The sequence below is a fragment of the Pelodiscus sinensis genome, chromosome 31 (genome assembly GCF_049634645.1).
Source record: "Pelodiscus sinensis isolate JC-2024 chromosome 31, ASM4963464v1, whole genome shotgun sequence".
In the NCBI taxonomy this organism is placed as follows: domain Eukaryota; kingdom Metazoa; phylum Chordata; order Testudines; family Trionychidae; genus Pelodiscus; species Pelodiscus sinensis.
The window spans coordinates 4,670,137-4,687,493 of NC_134741.1; the positions used below are offsets into that span (position 1 = coordinate 4,670,137).

Consider the following 17,357-nt stretch of genomic DNA (forward strand, 5'->3'; position numbering starts at 1 on the left):
GGCGGCTGCTCCCTGTTGGGGGGGTTGATCCCTCGGCCCCAGAGCCCGCACTTCGCCCCCCCCCTTCTAAGGGCAGAAACCCCCTGGGGGCGGGGCCGCTGACGCAGCAGGAGAGGAGGGGGGGCGGGGCGGGGCGGACACAAACCCCCCCCCGCTCTGCTCCGCTCTCCCGCCCGGGGCTCAGCGCAGGGAAAGGCCCCGTCGGGCCGAACGCGCAGCAGCACGAGCCCCGCCCCCGGCAGCCCCTCTGGCCCCGCCCCCTCCCCGGCACGTGGGGACCCGCCCCCTGTTGTGACACGCGGTGCCCTGCCCCGCCCCCAACAGCTGCTGCAGCTCCCCGGCTTGGGGCGTCCAATCCCGCGGGGCGGGGGCGCGGCCAGGCAGCTCCGGGTCTGAGCGAAGCCCCGGCGCTGATCCGGGAGCGGAGTCACGGATGCGCTGCGCACGCGCGGTCTGACCCCGCCCACCCCCTTCCTCAGCGCCCCGGCCGGGTTTTCAATGCGTCTGTCCCCGCCCATCGCTCCCGGCCCCTGCCCAGGCCCCGCTGCGATTGGTCCCCGGGCGGAGCCCGCAGCAGCGTCTGACTCCGCGCGCGGGTAGAGAGGCGGCCGCCACTGCGCATGCGCCGTGCACTGCCCGGGGCGAGTGCTGGGGGAGCCGTTGGAGCCGTTACTCGCCGCGCTGCTGCGTCATCTCACACCCAGCCTGGCCAGCTCAGTGGGTGGAGCATGAGACTCTTGCTCTCAGGGTCACAGGTTCAAACCCCAGGCTGGGCGATGCCCTACTCAGCCTACAAACACTCCACTCTTGACAGACCTCGCTGCTCCAATCATTCCTCCTGGAGTGAGGTTTTAGGGGATGTCAGGATAGTGAGGCCGTAGGGTCGCTACTGTGGAATACTCCAGTATCTCCAAGGCGCTTTGCAGGGCAGACAGAGCCTAGGAGAGCGAACGAGGACTTTCTTCTCTTCAATTCTGTCCCCACCTGCCACCCAGGCAGTTAGGCTGGGCTCAGTTCCCAGCTTCTTCCCTTTCTCCTCTACCTGCAGTTGCTGTGCTGCAAAGCAGGGAGCAGGACTGTCAGACGGGGCAGGGCAGCACATGGGGCTCTGCAGTGCAATGGAAGCATGTTGCACTTCTAAGCTGTGGTGCTCAGTGAGAGGCAGATGAGTCAATCAAAGGTGGTGGGTTCACAGCCCACCAGAGTCACTTTAGCTGCTCCCTGATTTCCAGGGCAGCTTTCCCTGTATAGGCCACTCCTTGAAGGTGGCCAAACGGGTCTAGAAGAAGGGAAGAGAAACACGAAACGTGGCTGCCCACCAGAAGCTATAATGCTCCACACAACAGGCAGCTGTGCTTGCACCCCCCTACCCTACCACCAAACAGACAAGGCAGTGAAAAGTGGGAGGAGAAAGGGAAACCGAGCTGCTTCCTGGGGCTGCAGCTTTCCAGAAGTGTTATGGTGGAAAATGCTGCTGCCACTTTGCCACCTCTGCCTCTCCCTGACATTCATGGATGCCCTTTCTCTGTCTCGCCCCCTTCCCCTCCCCTGGTCCAGAGGGAGCCAATTCTGTGTATTTCCAGTCCAGCTCAATTTCCTGCTCCCAACCAGACAATGACACAGGTGAGCGGTGGCACAAAGAGCTGCCTCCCATCACAATTTGGTACCACTTAGTTTTTCTCACTCTCTGCCCAGAGCTCACTGGCTGGGCAGTGCTGGGTTCCTCCTCTCACCCCTTGCTGAGCTTCAGGAAGCTCCGTGTGAAATGGGGCCACAAGGACACCAATAGGATACAACATTTGAAAGTGTCTAATTCAGGGGTTGGCAACCCCTGGCACATGTGCCAAACGTGGCCAATTTTTCTTGGCATGTGAGGCAGGTGTTCAGCCCCGCCCCTCCTCTCCTGGCAGCCAGGGGCCAGGAGGGGGCGGGTGTTGCAGCTGCGGGAGTGTGAGTTGTTATCCGTCAGGAGTTGAATCCATGGGCTGGTTGAGAACCAGAGGGTGGTGTCAAAACTGTGGGCATGTTGGGGACTGGAGGGTGTGTGTGTGTGTTGCAGCTGCAGGCAACCTGGTGACCAGAGGGGAGGGATGTTGCAGCCAAGGGTGGGCAAGTTGCTGCCCCATCAGAGGTTAAAGCCGGGGACTGGATATGTGTTGCATATCCTGAAAAAAACTATTTGGTCTTTGCACATGCATAGTACTGACTGGAAAAAACTATTGATCTTTGACTGTCTCCTGCTTTTCCCACGTGCACTAGCCTCGTGTTACTCTGAGGCCGCTGAAGCCGGAGGGAGAGAAGAAGCGAAGCCATCCAAAGAGATCCTGACAGCAGGAAGAATCGATTCTCAGCAACTTATAGTGGTTCCTAAAAAAGCAAAGTGAGTTGTTCACTCATTTCAGCCTTCTTGGACTGATGAATACGGGTTTGTTCGACATACAGACTGTGCTGTTTGTGCTCTGCGTTGTGAGAGCGTTGCTTGCCGCACATCATGTGTCCTACGCATTTTCAGACCGAGCACGAGAAACACGTGAAGGATGAGGCAGACAAGGCTGAGTCAATGGAACAGGCCATCGCGAGGTATGAAAAGCAAAGCAGCATCTTCACTAACTTCCCTGTCAGTAAAAATCAAGCCAGTGAGAGAAGTTACAGCTCACACTTTGTGTTGTAAAACATGGAGAGTCATTTACAGAGGAAGATTATATAAAACAGGCTTTGCTCAGTGGTTTGGATGCTTTGTTCAATGGCTTGCCCCACAGAGACACAATCATCTCCAGAATAAAAGACTTGCCTTTGTCTGCCAGGCTCTGGTGAGGCACAAAGGCGAAACGGCAGGAAACACTAACAAACAGCAGGCAGTAGCATTAAAAGATGCAGCGGTATCAGTGTTGTGCTTGAGGAGCATGTGGACAAAAACGACGTACCACAGCTAGCAGTTCTTGCAAGATACTGGGCCTCAGACAAAGTCCGAGAAGAGCTGTGCTGCCTACAACCCATGCACGGCACTGCGACGGGACAATACAGTGAAGATGTTTGCTATTCATTTTGAGGAAAGAGGAACTGACATCACAAAAATATTTTCTGAGACACCTGACAGTGCCCTGCTATGGCGGGAAAATGGAAGGAATTTCTAAGTGTCATTGAGGAGCCCACTGGCCACCCGATGGTAAATTTTCATTATATTATTCACCAAGAATAATTGTATTTGTACCAAGATTTCTGACTCTGAGCTTAACAGTGGTACAGCTACAGCAGTGAAGACCCTGAATTTTCTTGTTGCTCGATCTGCCTTGATGCATTGGCAGTTCCAAGCCCTGCTTGAGGAGACGGAGAGTGCATAGAAGGACATTCCGCGTCCCAGCGGTGTTCGTGGATTATGCCGTGGGAAGGTTTGGACTCGCTTTATGGACTTTCTCAATGCAATCAAGATCTTTTTGCCAGAGAAAGGACAAAACTACCCCAAACTGGATGATGACAAATGGCTCGTGCGACTGATGTTTCTAGCTGACATCACCACGCATCTAAACAAACTCAACCGCCGTCTGTAGGGCACAGGCCAAACTTTTCAGGATCTTTTTGAAGCTGGGAAGGCGTTTGTTGCAAAACTTGCCATTTTTTCTTGGGACATTGGCACCTCGAGTTGCTGCTATATCCAACATTTGAAAGAACTATTGAAACATCGCCCTGTCAGCGTTGCTGAGATTAGAATGAACACGCAAGAACTCGCCTCAGAATTTTCTGTCAGATTTCAAGTTTTCTAACGTTTGGCCCAATGTTTTCCTTTCTAATCAAACCAGACAACTTTGTGGCCAGCAACATGGATTCAACAGTGCTTCGGTGGATGGTGCTGAGGATTTCGAAATGCAGCTCATTGAATTGCAATGCTTAGACTTAAGGGCCTTGAAGTTTATGGATCTGTGGTGCACACTTGAGACTACCGAAACAGATCATGGGGTCACTATCATGGCTGTTGGAATGCCCTGCCTGTGAAATGTGACTGTTTGAAGAAAGTGGCATTTTCACAGCTCTCAGCCTTTGGATCTACACACCTCTGTGAACAGACATTTTCACATATGTCCATCCCAGAGCCAGTTAACGACTGAACACTCAGAGGCTTGTGTGCTGCTTAAAGTATCAAACCATGAGCCCGAGACTGGAGAACTCAGCAAGGCCGAGGCTCACACTGAAAGGTAAGATTTGCATCTGAATTTATTTATTAATGACGCTGCTGTAAGCAGGACTTTAAAAGCATCACGGGCACTTGGACCCGTCCATACAGTTGAATAAGTCAAAGCTCTGCACTCCACCTCGGAAAGGTTGCTGACCCTGGTCTAGTTTGTAGCAAGGTACAGAAGCAAGAAGAGCTTCCTTTGCATTGCAAACTGGTTTTTCTTTTCTTTTTTAAAAATCAGAAAATAATCCCTGGGGATCTGTGACCTGGCCACACAAACATCACTTTTCCCTTTTCAAATCACAGTTTTTCCATCCCACTTTGTCACACGGAACCTCTTGTTTTTCTTCCAGTGCTGCGCACACAAGCTCTGAGCTCCTCGTTCCCGTACTGCTCCCTGCGGAGGTTTTGCACAGTAAGTGGATGTGAAGGAGAAAGAGAAAACCCCTCCTAGGACAAGGAGCCGCTCCCTTCTCTGACTCTCCTGAGGCTCCTTGGGCTTCCATGGAATGAAACTCCTGGGGGCTCAGGTGAGGGGGTGTCCCAGACATGCCCTTGGCTGCTAGCAGAGAATTCCTGCCGGCTCCATGTGTCCTGCTGGAAAACCCCCTAGAGGGGCAGGAGAAACAGCACAGAGCTTTGCTGTGAGGTAAATGAAAGCAGAGGATGATGGCTACTCCCAGGGGGTTGTTTGGGTTGGTCTTGTGACCCTGGTGGATGAATCTGGAGGTTAGTTGGAGTTTGTGTCAGTGGGTTTGGTTGGGCTCAGGCCCTTCCACTGGTCACCTCTTTGACCCAGACCTCTCTGAGCAGAGGGGGGATCCCTCACTCCCTGTTCTGACCCCTGCGGAAGTGGAGAATGGACCCGGCTTCATCAGGTTCTCCTGAGCTTCTAGTGAAGGGTAAAAGCCGGGATGGTCCCAGGAGTTTCCAGATACATGGGCCAGACTTTTCAAAACTCTCACTCCACCACGAGAGCCAGATTTTGTCCTTGCCTGGCAATGACAATGTTTTCCCTTGACCCCAGGGACAGGTCACAACCTCAGTTCCCTCCAGGGGGGCGCACAAAGAATTTGAATCCCGCCCCCCTCCTCAGCAGAACCACTGTGCAGCACCCCCCTCCCTTGGAAAGTAAGTTGGAGGTGGTGGGCTGGCTGGGAGCGTGGGGGCCAGGCCCACGTGGCGGCTGCTCCTGGGGCCAGGGCTGAGGCTTATTGTGCCTAACACACTTTCAAGTGATGGCTGGACAAGGGCTCTCATCTGTGTGTGTTTCACTGGCTTGGTTTTGTCCAAAGTACACGTAATCGGTTTGGTTTTGCTGCTCAACATCATTGCTTATTATAGATCTTCTCACACAACCGTAGCCACTGGCGTGTTCTCATGAGAGACGTAGGAGGAAAAGGGGCGGCCCACACCCAGGGACCATTGATGGTGTATTCACCGTTCAGTCTGGGCTCAGTACGAGACGTGTTCTAGCTGAGGAGAGTAAAAACCCCTCATGGATGGAGGACGTGGCTCAGCTGATTCTCAGGCATCTAGGAACAGGCTGTTTTTCTAACTCAGCATTTTTCTACTGTGTTGAAACAAACAAAAAACAGTTTCCCTCCAGCTCTACCTCAAAGAGCATTCTGAAGAAATGACCTCAGGCCCTGTAAATACCTTGCAAAACAAGCCAAGCTCCAGCAAGATGACCAGGCCACACCAGGTAACCATCATAATGGGCCCATCAAGATTTCCCTGTGGTGGAGTGTGGCCGTGCCCTCCTGCTACAGGAATCCAGTGGCGACATGCTACATTTCAGCCTTCAGCAAGTGTCACTTGTATAGTGCAACATTAACAGCATGTTGCTCTGCTCTCACCATGTATTGGAGGAGTTTTTGGATCACCATGAAGGGGTGGGGCGGTGCTGTTATATTTGTATGATAGAACTGTATTATGTAAAATTAAAAGTACTATTTTAAAGACACATTTCTGGACCACATTATAATCTCCTGTAAATATTTAGGGTGTGTCTATACAGGCAGTCCCCGGGTTACATGGATCCGACTTACATCGGATCCCTACTTACAAACGAGGTGAGGCAACCCCGCACTAGCTGCTTCCCCCCAGCAGACCAGGGAGACGTGAAGCGGCTTTTCTCAGCAGACACTTCAGCTTGAGAGTAAAGGACTGAGGGAAGTGAGGTGTGGGAGAATAAAACTGAGCTCTGGAGAAATGTTTGGCTAGAGTTTTCCCTACAATATGTACCAGTTCCGACTTACATACAAATTCAACTTAAGAACAAACCTACAGTCCCTATCTTGTACGTAACCCGGGGACTGCCTGTATAGCATCCTTAGCTTGAAATAAGCTATGCAATATGTGCTAAGCAAATTGTGTAGCTTATTTCAATGCTATTTCAGAATACCTCATTTCATAATTTGGTGCTATCTACACAGCACCAAATTTCGAAAGAACTCATTATTCGAAATGCCCCTTAATCCTTGTGGAACGAGGGTTACCGGGACATCAGAATAAGCCACCCCTTACTTGAAAATCTATTTAGAAATAACAGGCTGCTTCAATATACGCGGAATAGCTATTGTGGAATAGCTTTTTCAGGATACTTCCGATATCCCGCAAGAGCTCCACAGTGTAAACGTACCCTTAGATAGTGGCAAGAATTAAAGTCAGCCCTCAACAGGAGAGAGGAAACTGAGATGTGCACTTTGTGGTATATGTGGGGCTTGGTCAAAAGTGATTTGTTTTGTTTTGGAACATGCAATCGCTAATAGCAGTATTCTTCAAAGGAATGAAAACGCCCATATTAAGGGAAATACCCAGATGGACTCAGGCAGACAGGCTGAAAGAATTTTTCATATGCAATAGAATCAAATAACATTTATTCAAGTTATCTGTACAGAAGTAAGAAGTCTTATATTTAAATATGAATCTTCCTGGCACACGCCCAACAAGCCCTACGGACCTCAGTGTTGTTGCACGAGATCAAACTCACTCCGCTCAGGGAGGGAAAATCTTAGGGGAACATAGGTTACAAGTATTGCCGGCTGCCCCACAGTCACAGAGGAAGGTGACTTTGGCTCCTGTGGCTGGAGCTCTGCCTGCAGACCCCAGTGAGATCTCAGGACACAGACTGGTACAAATCGCTCCCTGCTGCTGCGCAGCTTCCAGCTTCCCCCCACCCCCCAAACCCTGATTGGTTAATTCTGTGTCCTGCCACCCCCACCTCTGCCTGTCCCCAGCCCGGCTGTTAGTTCTGCCCCTGCCCAGCCCCAGCCTCTGCCCATTTGCTCCTCCTGCAGTCCCAGGGGTTCTTCCCCCTCCCATCCCGGGGACTGCAGGGAGGGAGGGGGAGGAGCTTTCAGGCATCATAGAGATGAGGGGCCAGGGGCTGCGTAGAGGGGAGTCCTCCAGGCTCACACAGACTGGGCTGTGTGAGGCCAGAGAGGCTGATTTCAGGGGCACAGGCTGAGCTGGGATTCTGGCCACACCCTCAGCCAGGGTCGGATTCTCTCCCCAGGGAGGGAGCCCGGCGGGAAAGTGAAGATCGGGGCCTCAGAACCAGCATCAATAAATGTCACCTGCCCCCGGTCACAGTCCAGAGAAATCCGGATCCTTCTGGGGGGGCTCAGAAGTAGGGGGGTTTCAGGGGAGGTCAGAGCATGGAACTGACCCCGACCCCTCTGCTGCAAAGCCCAGATCTCCCCCTCAAGGCTGATCCCTCCCTTCCTACTCACAGATTCTCTGGCCACTCCCACGGCCCAGTACTGCCCATCCACCACCTCCACCTCCCAGCAATGTCTCCCCGAGGTGAATCCTTCATGGCCCAGCACACAGGGATCAGAGTCAAATCTCTCTGGGTTTTCAGGCAGTCGCCGCCGTGTGTATTCCCATCTCACACGTTTCCCATCCCCAGACAAGCCGAGGTCGGGATGAGCCGTGTCTGGATCCAGAGTCACCGTCACTGGGGAGAGAGAATCAGGGCGTGAGGGGCAGAGCTCAGCCCTGGGGGCGGCTGGGGCCATTTCTCACCCTCCCCAACAGCCCTGTTGTGGCTGGGACAGGCCTGGGCCCCAGGGAGCTGCCTCTGCCCTGGGCCCTGAGACTGAGCCGAGCTGTCACTGCAGTGCCTCAGCCTGGGCAATGGGACCCGCTTCATCAGCTTCTCATTTGTGTGCAGAGGCTGCAGCCTCCTGCCCCCAGCTTGGGCTGCTCCACCCCCAGGGTCAGGCCCAGAGCAGGAGGGTTCAGTGGGGGGGCAGAGGAGGCAGGTACCAGCTTTAACCCCCAGAGGGAAACTCCCTCCCCTGCTGCAGCCTCCACCCCCCGCCCAGGGCACAAAGGGGAGGGGGCAGTGCGGGGGAAGAGCTGCCTCACCCCAGAGAGCAGGGCCTGGGCATCAGTTGCCCCCCTGAGCAGAGCAGCCGGGCTCAATGGGGGAGCCCAGCTCTGGCTTCTGGCCTGGCCGGGGGCAGGGCTCTGGGAAAGGGGATCTAGGGTGGGGCCACTGGAAGGGGCAGCACAGGGCAGAGGCTGGTGCCCAAGGAGGGGCTGTACTGATCAGCTGCCCCGACACAAAGCGCAGCCCCTGCCTGCAAATCCCCCTGCCCACAAACTGCGCCCATAGTGAGAAGTGTGTGTGGGGGGGTCCGACCATCCCATTCCTTAAAGGGGGCAGGACATGGCCCCTCGTCCTTCTGATCCAGTGTCCCTGGGGCGCCTCCCCATTTAGTGGGCAGGTTTGGGGCTCTGCCTGTCGTGGTCACTGGGGGTTTGGTTGGTGACTTGAGCTACAAGCTCAGGAAGGTGTTTTCAGTCTCCACGTAAAACCTCACCCTGTCTGAAAGCTTCCAGGGACTTTCCTCTTGCTCTGTCCAGTGCAGAGGGCAGCGTGTCTGGTGGGGGAAGGGAGAAGAAAAGTGAGATTTCAGGAGTCCATATTGCCCACGACATCCCCAATCCTAACACACAGACCTGGGTTTTGTTATAGCAGAGACACACTTGGGTGCATCTACACTACAAAGAAGATCGAGGCTCCTGCTGTCAATCTCCCAGGGTTCGAATTAGCAGTCAAGTAAAGACAGCTAATCCAACTGAGGGGTGTTTCTGTCAGTGCTGGTAGCTCTCATTGCATGAGGAATAAGGGAAGTGGGAGGGAGAGTGCTTTTCCCTCCACTGCCTGCTGCGTGGACAGCGCCAACAGACAAGTTCAGCTACTTCAACTTCAACTATGGAATTAACACAATTAAAAAGGTTTGAAGCTCCTACTTTCTCTCTCACTCAGGCCTCTCCCAGCAATAGAACCCACATCCCTGCAGCTTCACAGCCACCCCAGGGCAATCTGTGAAGAGATTCGCTTTCTCCTCAACAACCCCTCCCACCCTGCAGACTCCGCTGGGTTTGATTCATTCACTTCCTGACATTTGTCACAACCCAGGCCCAGATTCTGCAAAGACTTTGGCCTCAAAGTAACTTCACCCACTTGGGTTCCTTTGACACAAGTGGGAGGTTCAGAGTTTGCGAACTCCTGGCTCTACCTGTGGGCCGTGGGGTCTGTGTACTCAGCGTCTCTACAGAGAGCAACACGGAGCTGGGCGTGTTTCTGTCTGTGTGTCGGCCATTTTGTGCTCTAACATCACTGTAATTACAAAGCGGCTTTTGGAACAAATAAGGTTCAATGAATCACCCTGAGTGTCTGGGATGGCAAGTGGGCGCCATTCTCACCTCACAATTCAACCAAAGCTTCATCTATCGAGGAAGCAAATGACCAGCATCGGTCTCTTTCCATGGCCTCAGATGCTTCGCTCACTCTCCCCTCCCCCGTCCCTTCTGGGTACCTGTGAATTCCCTCAGCGTCTCCGACAGCGCAGTCGTTTGCCGGGAGAAACCCCTGACTCGCTTGCCCAGTTCAGGAGAAATCTCCTCTGGTGGCTGGAACGGCCCCGTCTCACACCTGGGGAGAGACAACGTCACATGGGGACACTGCACCGAGTGACTCAGTTCTCCAGCTCTGGCCAGTGAGTCGCTGCTCTGCTGGGCCTGGAGTTCGAATCCTTCAGTTCTCCCAGCCCGAGAGCAGGGGCAGCGCAGCCCTTGGCCCTGCAACGTCCCCTCAAAGGTCCCATGAACAGTCTGCAGCTCTGGCCTGGGGAGACCAGCTGGGGGACGAAAGGGGAATTGAGTCTCCACGGCCAACTCACCCATTGGCCCCCAGGCGCTGAGGGGCAGGAGGTTCCCAGGGGAAGGGCTGTAGGAATCTGCCCACTAGGGACTAGACTGAGACACCAGCTCCCCCCTCCCCAGCCCCTTCCCACAGGTCTCCAAACAGCCCTCGGGTGGGACAGACTCTGGGTCCCTGCTGCCCTGGGCTGAATGTGCTCAGTGCCCAGCAGTGACAGGCCCATGTCCCACCCCATAGCCCTGAGGCAGCCAGTCCCCAGGGAGATGACAGCTCCAGGAAACACTTGAGCTCAGACTGTGCCCTGAATGGGGAATTCCAGAGTCTGCTGGGCCAGGGGAGAGCCGCAGGCTGACGCTGATCAGGGATTTTTGCTCAGCCTGTGACCTTCCCCTCACATCTGGCTGCAGGGGAGATGTGGTGCCAACATCAGCTCCAAGCTCTTGCCCTGAGCTGGGCAGTGAGGGGAGTGAGAGACACCTACCTGCTCAAGATGCTTCTCACGTCCTATAGAGGAAAGAGAAAAGAATCTCAACCCCATCACACACACACAGGACCCAGGGAAGGGATTTTGCAAACATGGGAAGAGAGGCCCTGCCCTGGCCCCAGGAACATGGATCCCCTGAGCAAATGGGGCTTTGCCATCTCTAGTAGCTCTGTGCCTGTGACTCTGCAAAGCACAATAGTCACTCACATGGCAGCAATGCACCCGCCGAGTTACACCCAGATCTGACAGCTGGACCCCAGCGCTTGTGATTCAGGAGCCTCCCTTCCCTGTGTGGGGAGCTGGGACGTTTCTCCCTCAGTCTCACCTGCAGGAATTCACTCGCTGGCTTCTGACACGTCCCCTCCAGCTCACCGATCCGCTCACTGAGATGGGAAATCTGCACGGAGAGTTTCCCGACAGTGTCAGTCTGGAGCCTCCCAATCTCCTCATCCAGCTTCTCCAGCTGGGCCAGCAGGAGTCGCTCTTGTTCCTCCAGGAACTGCCGCAGCTGCTGAAACTCGGCCACAATCTTCTGCCTCTCGACTTGTGTCTGTTTCTGTGTGAAAACAGGGAAAGGGCTGGTCAGGGGCATGAATGGAGCCCGGGTCCCTTTCATGGGGAGCTGAGTGTGCAGCAGAGAGAACCCTCAGATTTCTGGCATTCGACTCTGCTCTGTGGGTACTAGGCAGAGGCGTCTCTCCCAGCATCTCCTTTGGCCCCTGTGTTTCTCTTGAAGGAGCGGTTCCATGTCTGTCATGAGCACCATGTTCTGTTATTGATGGGCTCTGGGAATTCAGACCCCAAGCAGCAGGAGGCAGGACTTAGCCCCACCCTGACAGAGACACCATGGGAGAAAAAAGGAACAAAGATGTTAATGCAGGAAATGAGCAGACACTGATGTTCCCTTTAATCTTCTCCACCCTCGTGTGGAATACATTTCTCTGTGTGCACCAAGGTATGCGCATATGTGCACGACCAATAGAAACAAAATCTAAATCTGGGCATTCTGCTAATCAGCTGGGCATCATCTGAATCTCTCCCAGGCGCTCAGTTTACTGGAAATACTGCTCAGCCCCACCCTGACAGAGATACCAGGGGAGAAAAAAGAAACAAACAAGATAATGCAAAAAATGACCAAACCCAACAGCCAGGTCACTGGGGGAGGATTTCTGGGAAAGCCACAAGGGCTGGACATTAACTCATCCCCTGACATGGAAGCTCAGGGCCTGTCTGCACATGGATCTAACCCAGCAAGCCATGGTCATGGAGCAACTCGCCATCCCACCCTCCAAAGGCCACACAGGAGCCTGCCTCCAAACAGCCCCTCCCCCTGCCAGTCCCTGCTGGTCCATAGCCACAGGCACCTACCAGATACTCCTGGCTTCTCCCCTCTCCTGTCGCTTTCCATCCCAGCAGCTTTTCTCTCTTTCCTCTCAGAGTCTTCAAATGGGCCTGGATTTTTCCCTGAGGAAACAGAAATGAGCTGGGAGGTTTCATTGTGAGGCTTTTTCCCACCCACAGCCCCAGTGACTGTTGGTCCCAGTCGCTGTGTGACATCAGAGCCACCAAAGAGAGATCTCAGTTATCACCCTGCGGTACTGGGATTTATGCACTAACTAGTGGCACCATGTGTAACAGGCCGGGACTCACGGGGCAGGGGTGTGTGTGTGTGCGAATCAGCACATCTCTGTGTGAGAGTGTAGTAAAATATAGTCAAGACTATGTGTGCTTCTTCCCCCTTCCATTACTTAAGCTTGAAACAGCACATATCATTTAGCTAATTGCGCATGTTTTAGAAGCTGTAGTGAAAAGGGGAACTAGCCGTTTAGACCCATTTCTCAAGGACTGGATTACACGTATTACTTGAGTTAGGGAAATTTGCTAATTGCTATTGCTTAAGTAAGCTATACTGGTGGTTGTTACTGAGTGGAATAAAGTTGAAGTATGCTAACCAATAACGCTGCAACACGAAGCTAAGGTAACAAATCAAGACATGCCAAGTTAGATAAGAAAGTTAAAGAAAGTATAAAAAAGGATGCTTAGCCTACGCCCGAGGTCGGCTCTGCTTTGAACATTGAGTTCCTTAGCCGTACCTTGGTTGCAACCAATAAACTTGAGTTGGACCCAGCCTGAAAGTGTGACTCTCTTCTTGGGGTAAATCAGACTAGCCTCCAAGGGGACGAAACCAGCAATTTATGCAACAAGAGGATTTAAATAACAGAGTGATACCAACCCCAGAATTCATCAGGGCTTAAACAGGGGCTGGGAGTTCAGCCCTGAGGCCTGGGAGCTGCGCTGGTAGGACAGAGCTGGGCTAAGCACCAGCCCAAACCCCACTAGATAGAGGGAGGCTCAGAGGAGCAAGAGTGTCACTGGGCCACCACTGGGCAAAGTGGTTGGGGTTCAGGGGCTCCGCACTCCCTGGAGGGGCAGGGCCTCAAGTGGAAGGAGCAATTGAGGACAGTCGGCCCTCAACACTGCCTAGAGTGTGATTTGCCGTGTCCCCACAGCCCTCACTGCCACCCAGCGCACTGCAGCAGTGAGTTAAAGGGCCGGGAGTGATGGCTGCCTTGGCTGCCTCAGTAGCAGCTGCAGCCAGAACCTTGGGCCCTTATGAATCACTAGGTCCCGGGGCAGTTGCCCTTTTGTCTGTCCCCTCCCCCGTCTGAGGGCCTGCGGGGGGCTTTACGCTGCGCAGTCCCAGTTCTGTGGGGCTCTGTCCCTGCCTGGTGGGGACTCAGCCCTGGCCGTGGCTTTGTCCAGTGAGAAAGGGACAGGAGGAGACTGAGGCTGCAGCAGGGCACCTGTGAGGGCGGCACTTCCACGCAGAATGACGTAGGTGGGGATGGTCTGACAAGGCAGGGACAGGCCCACAGAGGCCGACCAAGCGTTGAGGGAGGGCCCAGCAGGCAGGCGTGGGCATGTCCTGTGCTCTGGGGATGGGTCAGTGACTCCCTAATTAAACAGGCTGATTTCTGTTCAGGATGGTTGGGGTTTGCCCCAGTCCCTGGTACAGCTCCCGGCAGCAGTGCATTCTGGGAGATTCCCACAGGCTGCCTGGTGGGACTAAGGGAGCCTCGCTGGCTGGTCCGTGCCCAGGTACCCACTGGCACAGGTCAGACCGGCACCGGGCAGCGCCAGCCTGGGGGGAATTTTGCTCCAGCCCAGTCTGATCCCAGTGGTACCCAGCATGGCCCTCCACTGCGTGGAGCCCTGTTGTGGGTGGACTCAAGGCGCTCGGGACCCCACACGGCATCCAGCCTAGTGATCTCTAGTGCCAACTGTGGCATCTGAGTTTATCCCCTCGTGGAGCAGCCCAGGAGTTCAGCAGCCCAGTGGGGAAACCTGCTGAGTCTTTATCAACATGTTTTTCCCTCCTAAGGGCCATAATTCATCACTGTGGGGCTGATGCTGAGGTAGCACCATGGCATATCAGGTAGGGATCTGGACTGACTTTAGGAAAACCTCAGTTTTAATCCCATTTTTACCAATGACCTACTGACTGACCCCGAGCAACTCTCTGTGCCTCAGTTTCCCTCCTCACCCTTTTTTGTCTTATTTAGGCTGTACCCTGCTCAGGACAAGACTTGTCCCCCGCTGTGTTTTGTGCAGGGCCCAGATCTCCTCTGGGGTCTCCAAGGCTACTGTGATGCAAATCAAGGCAACAACAACACATTCTGTTAGACAAATCCATAATGGCAACAAGAGCCTGGAACTTCCTCTTTCCCTATCTGAGGGCATCTGGCTCAGAGATGTCAGTCTCAGCTCTTCTGAGCCAAGCCTCCCTGAGAACGACCCAGCCTCCACTGGGAAAAAAGAGCTTTTAAACTAAGCTGAGTCCCAGAAGGACTCAGCATCTCTGGGCAAAGTTTCTCAAAGTCGGTAGCTTTAAAGAGTTGAGATTTTGCCTCTGTTGCCAGGGCGCTGATTTTATTATTAGAAGATTTACCCAACATTGCTGGGGTCCTCAATTCAATTTGTATAGTTTGGAGAATAAAATGAGACTCTCCAGGCTTCATTTCATTGCTCTGGGGTGGGGCTGAGGAAGAAGGGAAGCCTGCCCTGGGGAGAGAGCCCTACCCCAGCCCTCAGTCACTGCAGCAGCTTGGGCCAGATAAGCAGCCTCTCCATGGCCACTGCAGCTCCAGCGGGCCCAGCTGGGAGAGGGGTACATGCCCCCTGGCTCAGGCAGGCCCAGGTTCATCTGCCCCCTTCGCCCCCCAGCCAGAGTGAGGAATGCAGCAAACTGAGCACTTTCCCCTCACGCCCTGATGAAGGGGAGCAGCCACCAATGCCTACACATGAATGTTGGGGGGGGGGGCTTCAGCCCACGCTCCCTAAAGGGCCCCTGAGATGGGGAGAGGCTCGGGACGGGGGCAGTCCCAGACAGAGGTGGGTGCCCCCAACCAGCCCCTTTCACATCCCCACTGAGTCTGTCTCTTTTCTGTATGGTTTGATGAGAAGCAAACTCCCATCCCAGGTTCCTCCCATTGTCCTGGCAAAGCCAAACCCGTGTGTGGCTTTAAGTTATGATCAGAGGAAACCGCATGCTGAATGCCACGGCCCTGGCTCTCACTGCTCAGTGCTTGAACGAACAGGCGAACACACAGACACAGGCAGGCAAACTCTCAAATAGACAGTAGATTAAACGTGGCAGCAATTTCCTACCTGATATTCCTGGGCCGCTTCCTGTATGGGCACCACCCTGTGAGAGCAGTGAGCCTGAGACAGATGGCAAATCACACAGATCGGAGTCTGATCCTCATAGCAGAACAGCTTGAGAGCCTCCTGGTGCTCCCCGCACACCCCGTCCCCTCCTGCTCCTTTTGGTGCCTGCAAACTCAGCCGCTTGGCTATTTCCACCACGTTTGCCAGCTGCCTGTTGGGCCGGAGGGGGCCCTGCTGTACCGGGGCCCTGCACTGCGGGCAGGAGGAGGCTGGGCTGGGTCCCTCCAAGCACCGGCTGATGCAGGCCCGGCAGAAATTGTGCCCGCACTCCAGAGTGACAGGGGCTGTGAAATACTCCAGGCAGACGGGACATGTCGCTTCTTCCTGGAGACTTTCCAAGGTGCTCTCTGCAGCCATGGCTCCCTCTGGGCAGTGGAGCAAGATCAGTTTCACTTTCCTGAGCTCACACTGTGTGCCCCACCCACAGCAGCAATGGGGCGTTTCCCTTCCTGGAACTGACTCAGGCTGTTTCCTGAGTTTTTTTTTTTTACCTTTAAGAAATATAATTTACTTTCAACCCTGTACTGAACCAAGATGATCGGAAAGGCCTCAAAGGAAACAATTCAGGCCGGTAGGCTTTGGTGGAAAAGGTCCCACTAGGGCTCTGGTCCTAAAATTATCACCTAGAAGAGGTTGCAGAGCCTTGCTGATGTGCTGGAAAGGTTCTAGATGAGGACTGTAGGTATCGGCCAGGGGCCTTCTCTTGCTTTCTTGGTTGGGTCTGTCCTGTAGCAGGTAACTTCTGAGGTGCATAGACCCACTGCAAGCTCACTAGGGCAGGAGGATGCTGATGTCCCTGTAAAACCCAGTGACCCTTCCCCCCTCACTCCCCTGAGCACAGGGGTTGGAATGTTCCCCAGAGCCAGGTGCTGGGCCCAAGCAGCAAATGAGCAGAGCCCCCCGGACTTGGGAGTGAGCTGAGCAGAGACATGAGAACGTGTGTTTGTCCAGTTCTGTCCGTGGAGCCGTTTGCTGGAGCAGCCAGGCTGAAAAGCACGAACTGATCAGCATCAGGCAGCACTGGCAACACCCCGTCATCAGAGACCTTGAGGCTGGCTGCAGGAGAGACGCTTTTGTTCTGCACGTGACAGCCTGGGGGGTTCATTTCTTTCCAGGTGCACAGGAGTCACTCTGGTCACATTCCCAACCTGCCCTGCACAGCCAGGAGAACAAGAGAATGGCTGGGGTTAAGGCAGGCACTGAGATTGTCACGGAACCACAGGAGCCAGGCGCTGGGGTGTTAGGAGAAACACCAGCTGGTGACAGAGCACGTGTGAAACTTGCCAAGTCTGGGACAGCCCCAGGGGGATGCTTTGGGGATAGGAAACAGCTTCACTGTTAGGGACTGCTGGTCCTTATCTGGCCCCATCCCTGCCTGAGCCTCTCCCACCCACCAGTGAGCTCAGCCTCCCCATGCATCGGGGGAAAGCTTCCCCTCCCACCAACTTAGAAGCAGAGGGAGTCAGGCCCAGGTGGAATAAGCAACTTGTGTGAGTTCAGCCAGAGCAGGGACCTGAACCTGGCTCTGCTCAGGATAACTTAGCACTTTTCCCTCTCGCCCTCCCCCACAATCTCTGCTGGCTCCTATTCCCTGCCTGGTGGGAAACTAAGATAAAAACCAGCCCACGGGGCTGTGAGCAGGTAAATCTCCCCCTTCCCCAGAGCAATGACCCAGTGCCTCCCCCCCCCCCCCACAGACAGAACCTGACAGTCCATCTGGGGGCAGCTCCAGGGCTTGTGTGGAATGTGCCCGGATGTCAGCCTGGGCCTGAGAGGGGGAGGTGACCTCACTT

The 17,357-nt window shown here is 54.4% G+C and overlaps 1 protein-coding gene and 1 long non-coding RNA gene across 3 annotated transcripts; one reads left to right on the forward strand and one right to left on the reverse strand.

Moving 5' to 3' along the window:
• The first annotated feature begins 837 nt into the window (after nt 1–837).
• Nucleotides 838–6,116, forward strand: LOC142821645 (uncharacterized). Its single transcript, XR_012898332.1, has 3 exons — nt 838–1,623; nt 2,260–4,190; nt 4,525–6,116. It is a non-coding gene; the product is annotated as an uncharacterized LOC142821645 (long non-coding RNA).
• A 167-nt stretch (nt 6,117–6,283) lies between these two features.
• On the reverse strand, nt 6,284–16,053 carry LOC142821630 (zinc finger protein RFP-like). Of its 2 annotated transcripts, XM_075913194.1 has the most exons (7): nt 15,505–16,015; nt 12,205–12,300; nt 11,162–11,392; nt 10,834–10,856; nt 10,009–10,124; nt 9,007–9,066; nt 6,284–8,135 (listed from the first exon to the last, which is right to left on the reverse strand). In XM_075913194.1, the coding sequence occupies exons 1-7, from the start codon at nt 15,919–15,921 to the stop codon at nt 7,627–7,629; spliced, it is 1,452 nt and encodes a 483-aa protein (XP_075769309.1). In that variant the 5' UTR covers nt 15,922–16,015; the 3' UTR covers nt 6,284–7,626. The 2 variants fall into 2 exon arrangements, with proteins under 2 accessions (XP_075769309.1, XP_075769308.1); XM_075913193.1 differs by lacking the exon at nt 12,205–12,300 and having other exon boundaries at nt 15,505–16,053.
• Between the last annotated feature and the right edge of the window lie 1,304 nt (nt 16,054–17,357).

Excerpts from the sequence above, each read along its gene's own strand:
- LOC142821630 (XM_075913194.1), bottom strand. The coding sequence starts at position 15,921 with ATGGCTGCAGAGAGCACCTTGGAAAGTCTCCAGGAAGAAGCGACATGT. Across the intron at positions 10,125-10,833 it reads GTGAGAAGCATCTTGAGCAG|GTGTGAGACGGGGCCGTTCC; the intron begins GTAGGTGTCTCT and ends GTCTCTCCCCAG. Across the intron at positions 8,136-9,006 it reads CCTGGAAGCTTTCAGACAGG|TGACGGTGACTCTGGATCCA; the intron begins GTGAGGTTTTAC and ends CTCTCTCCCCAG.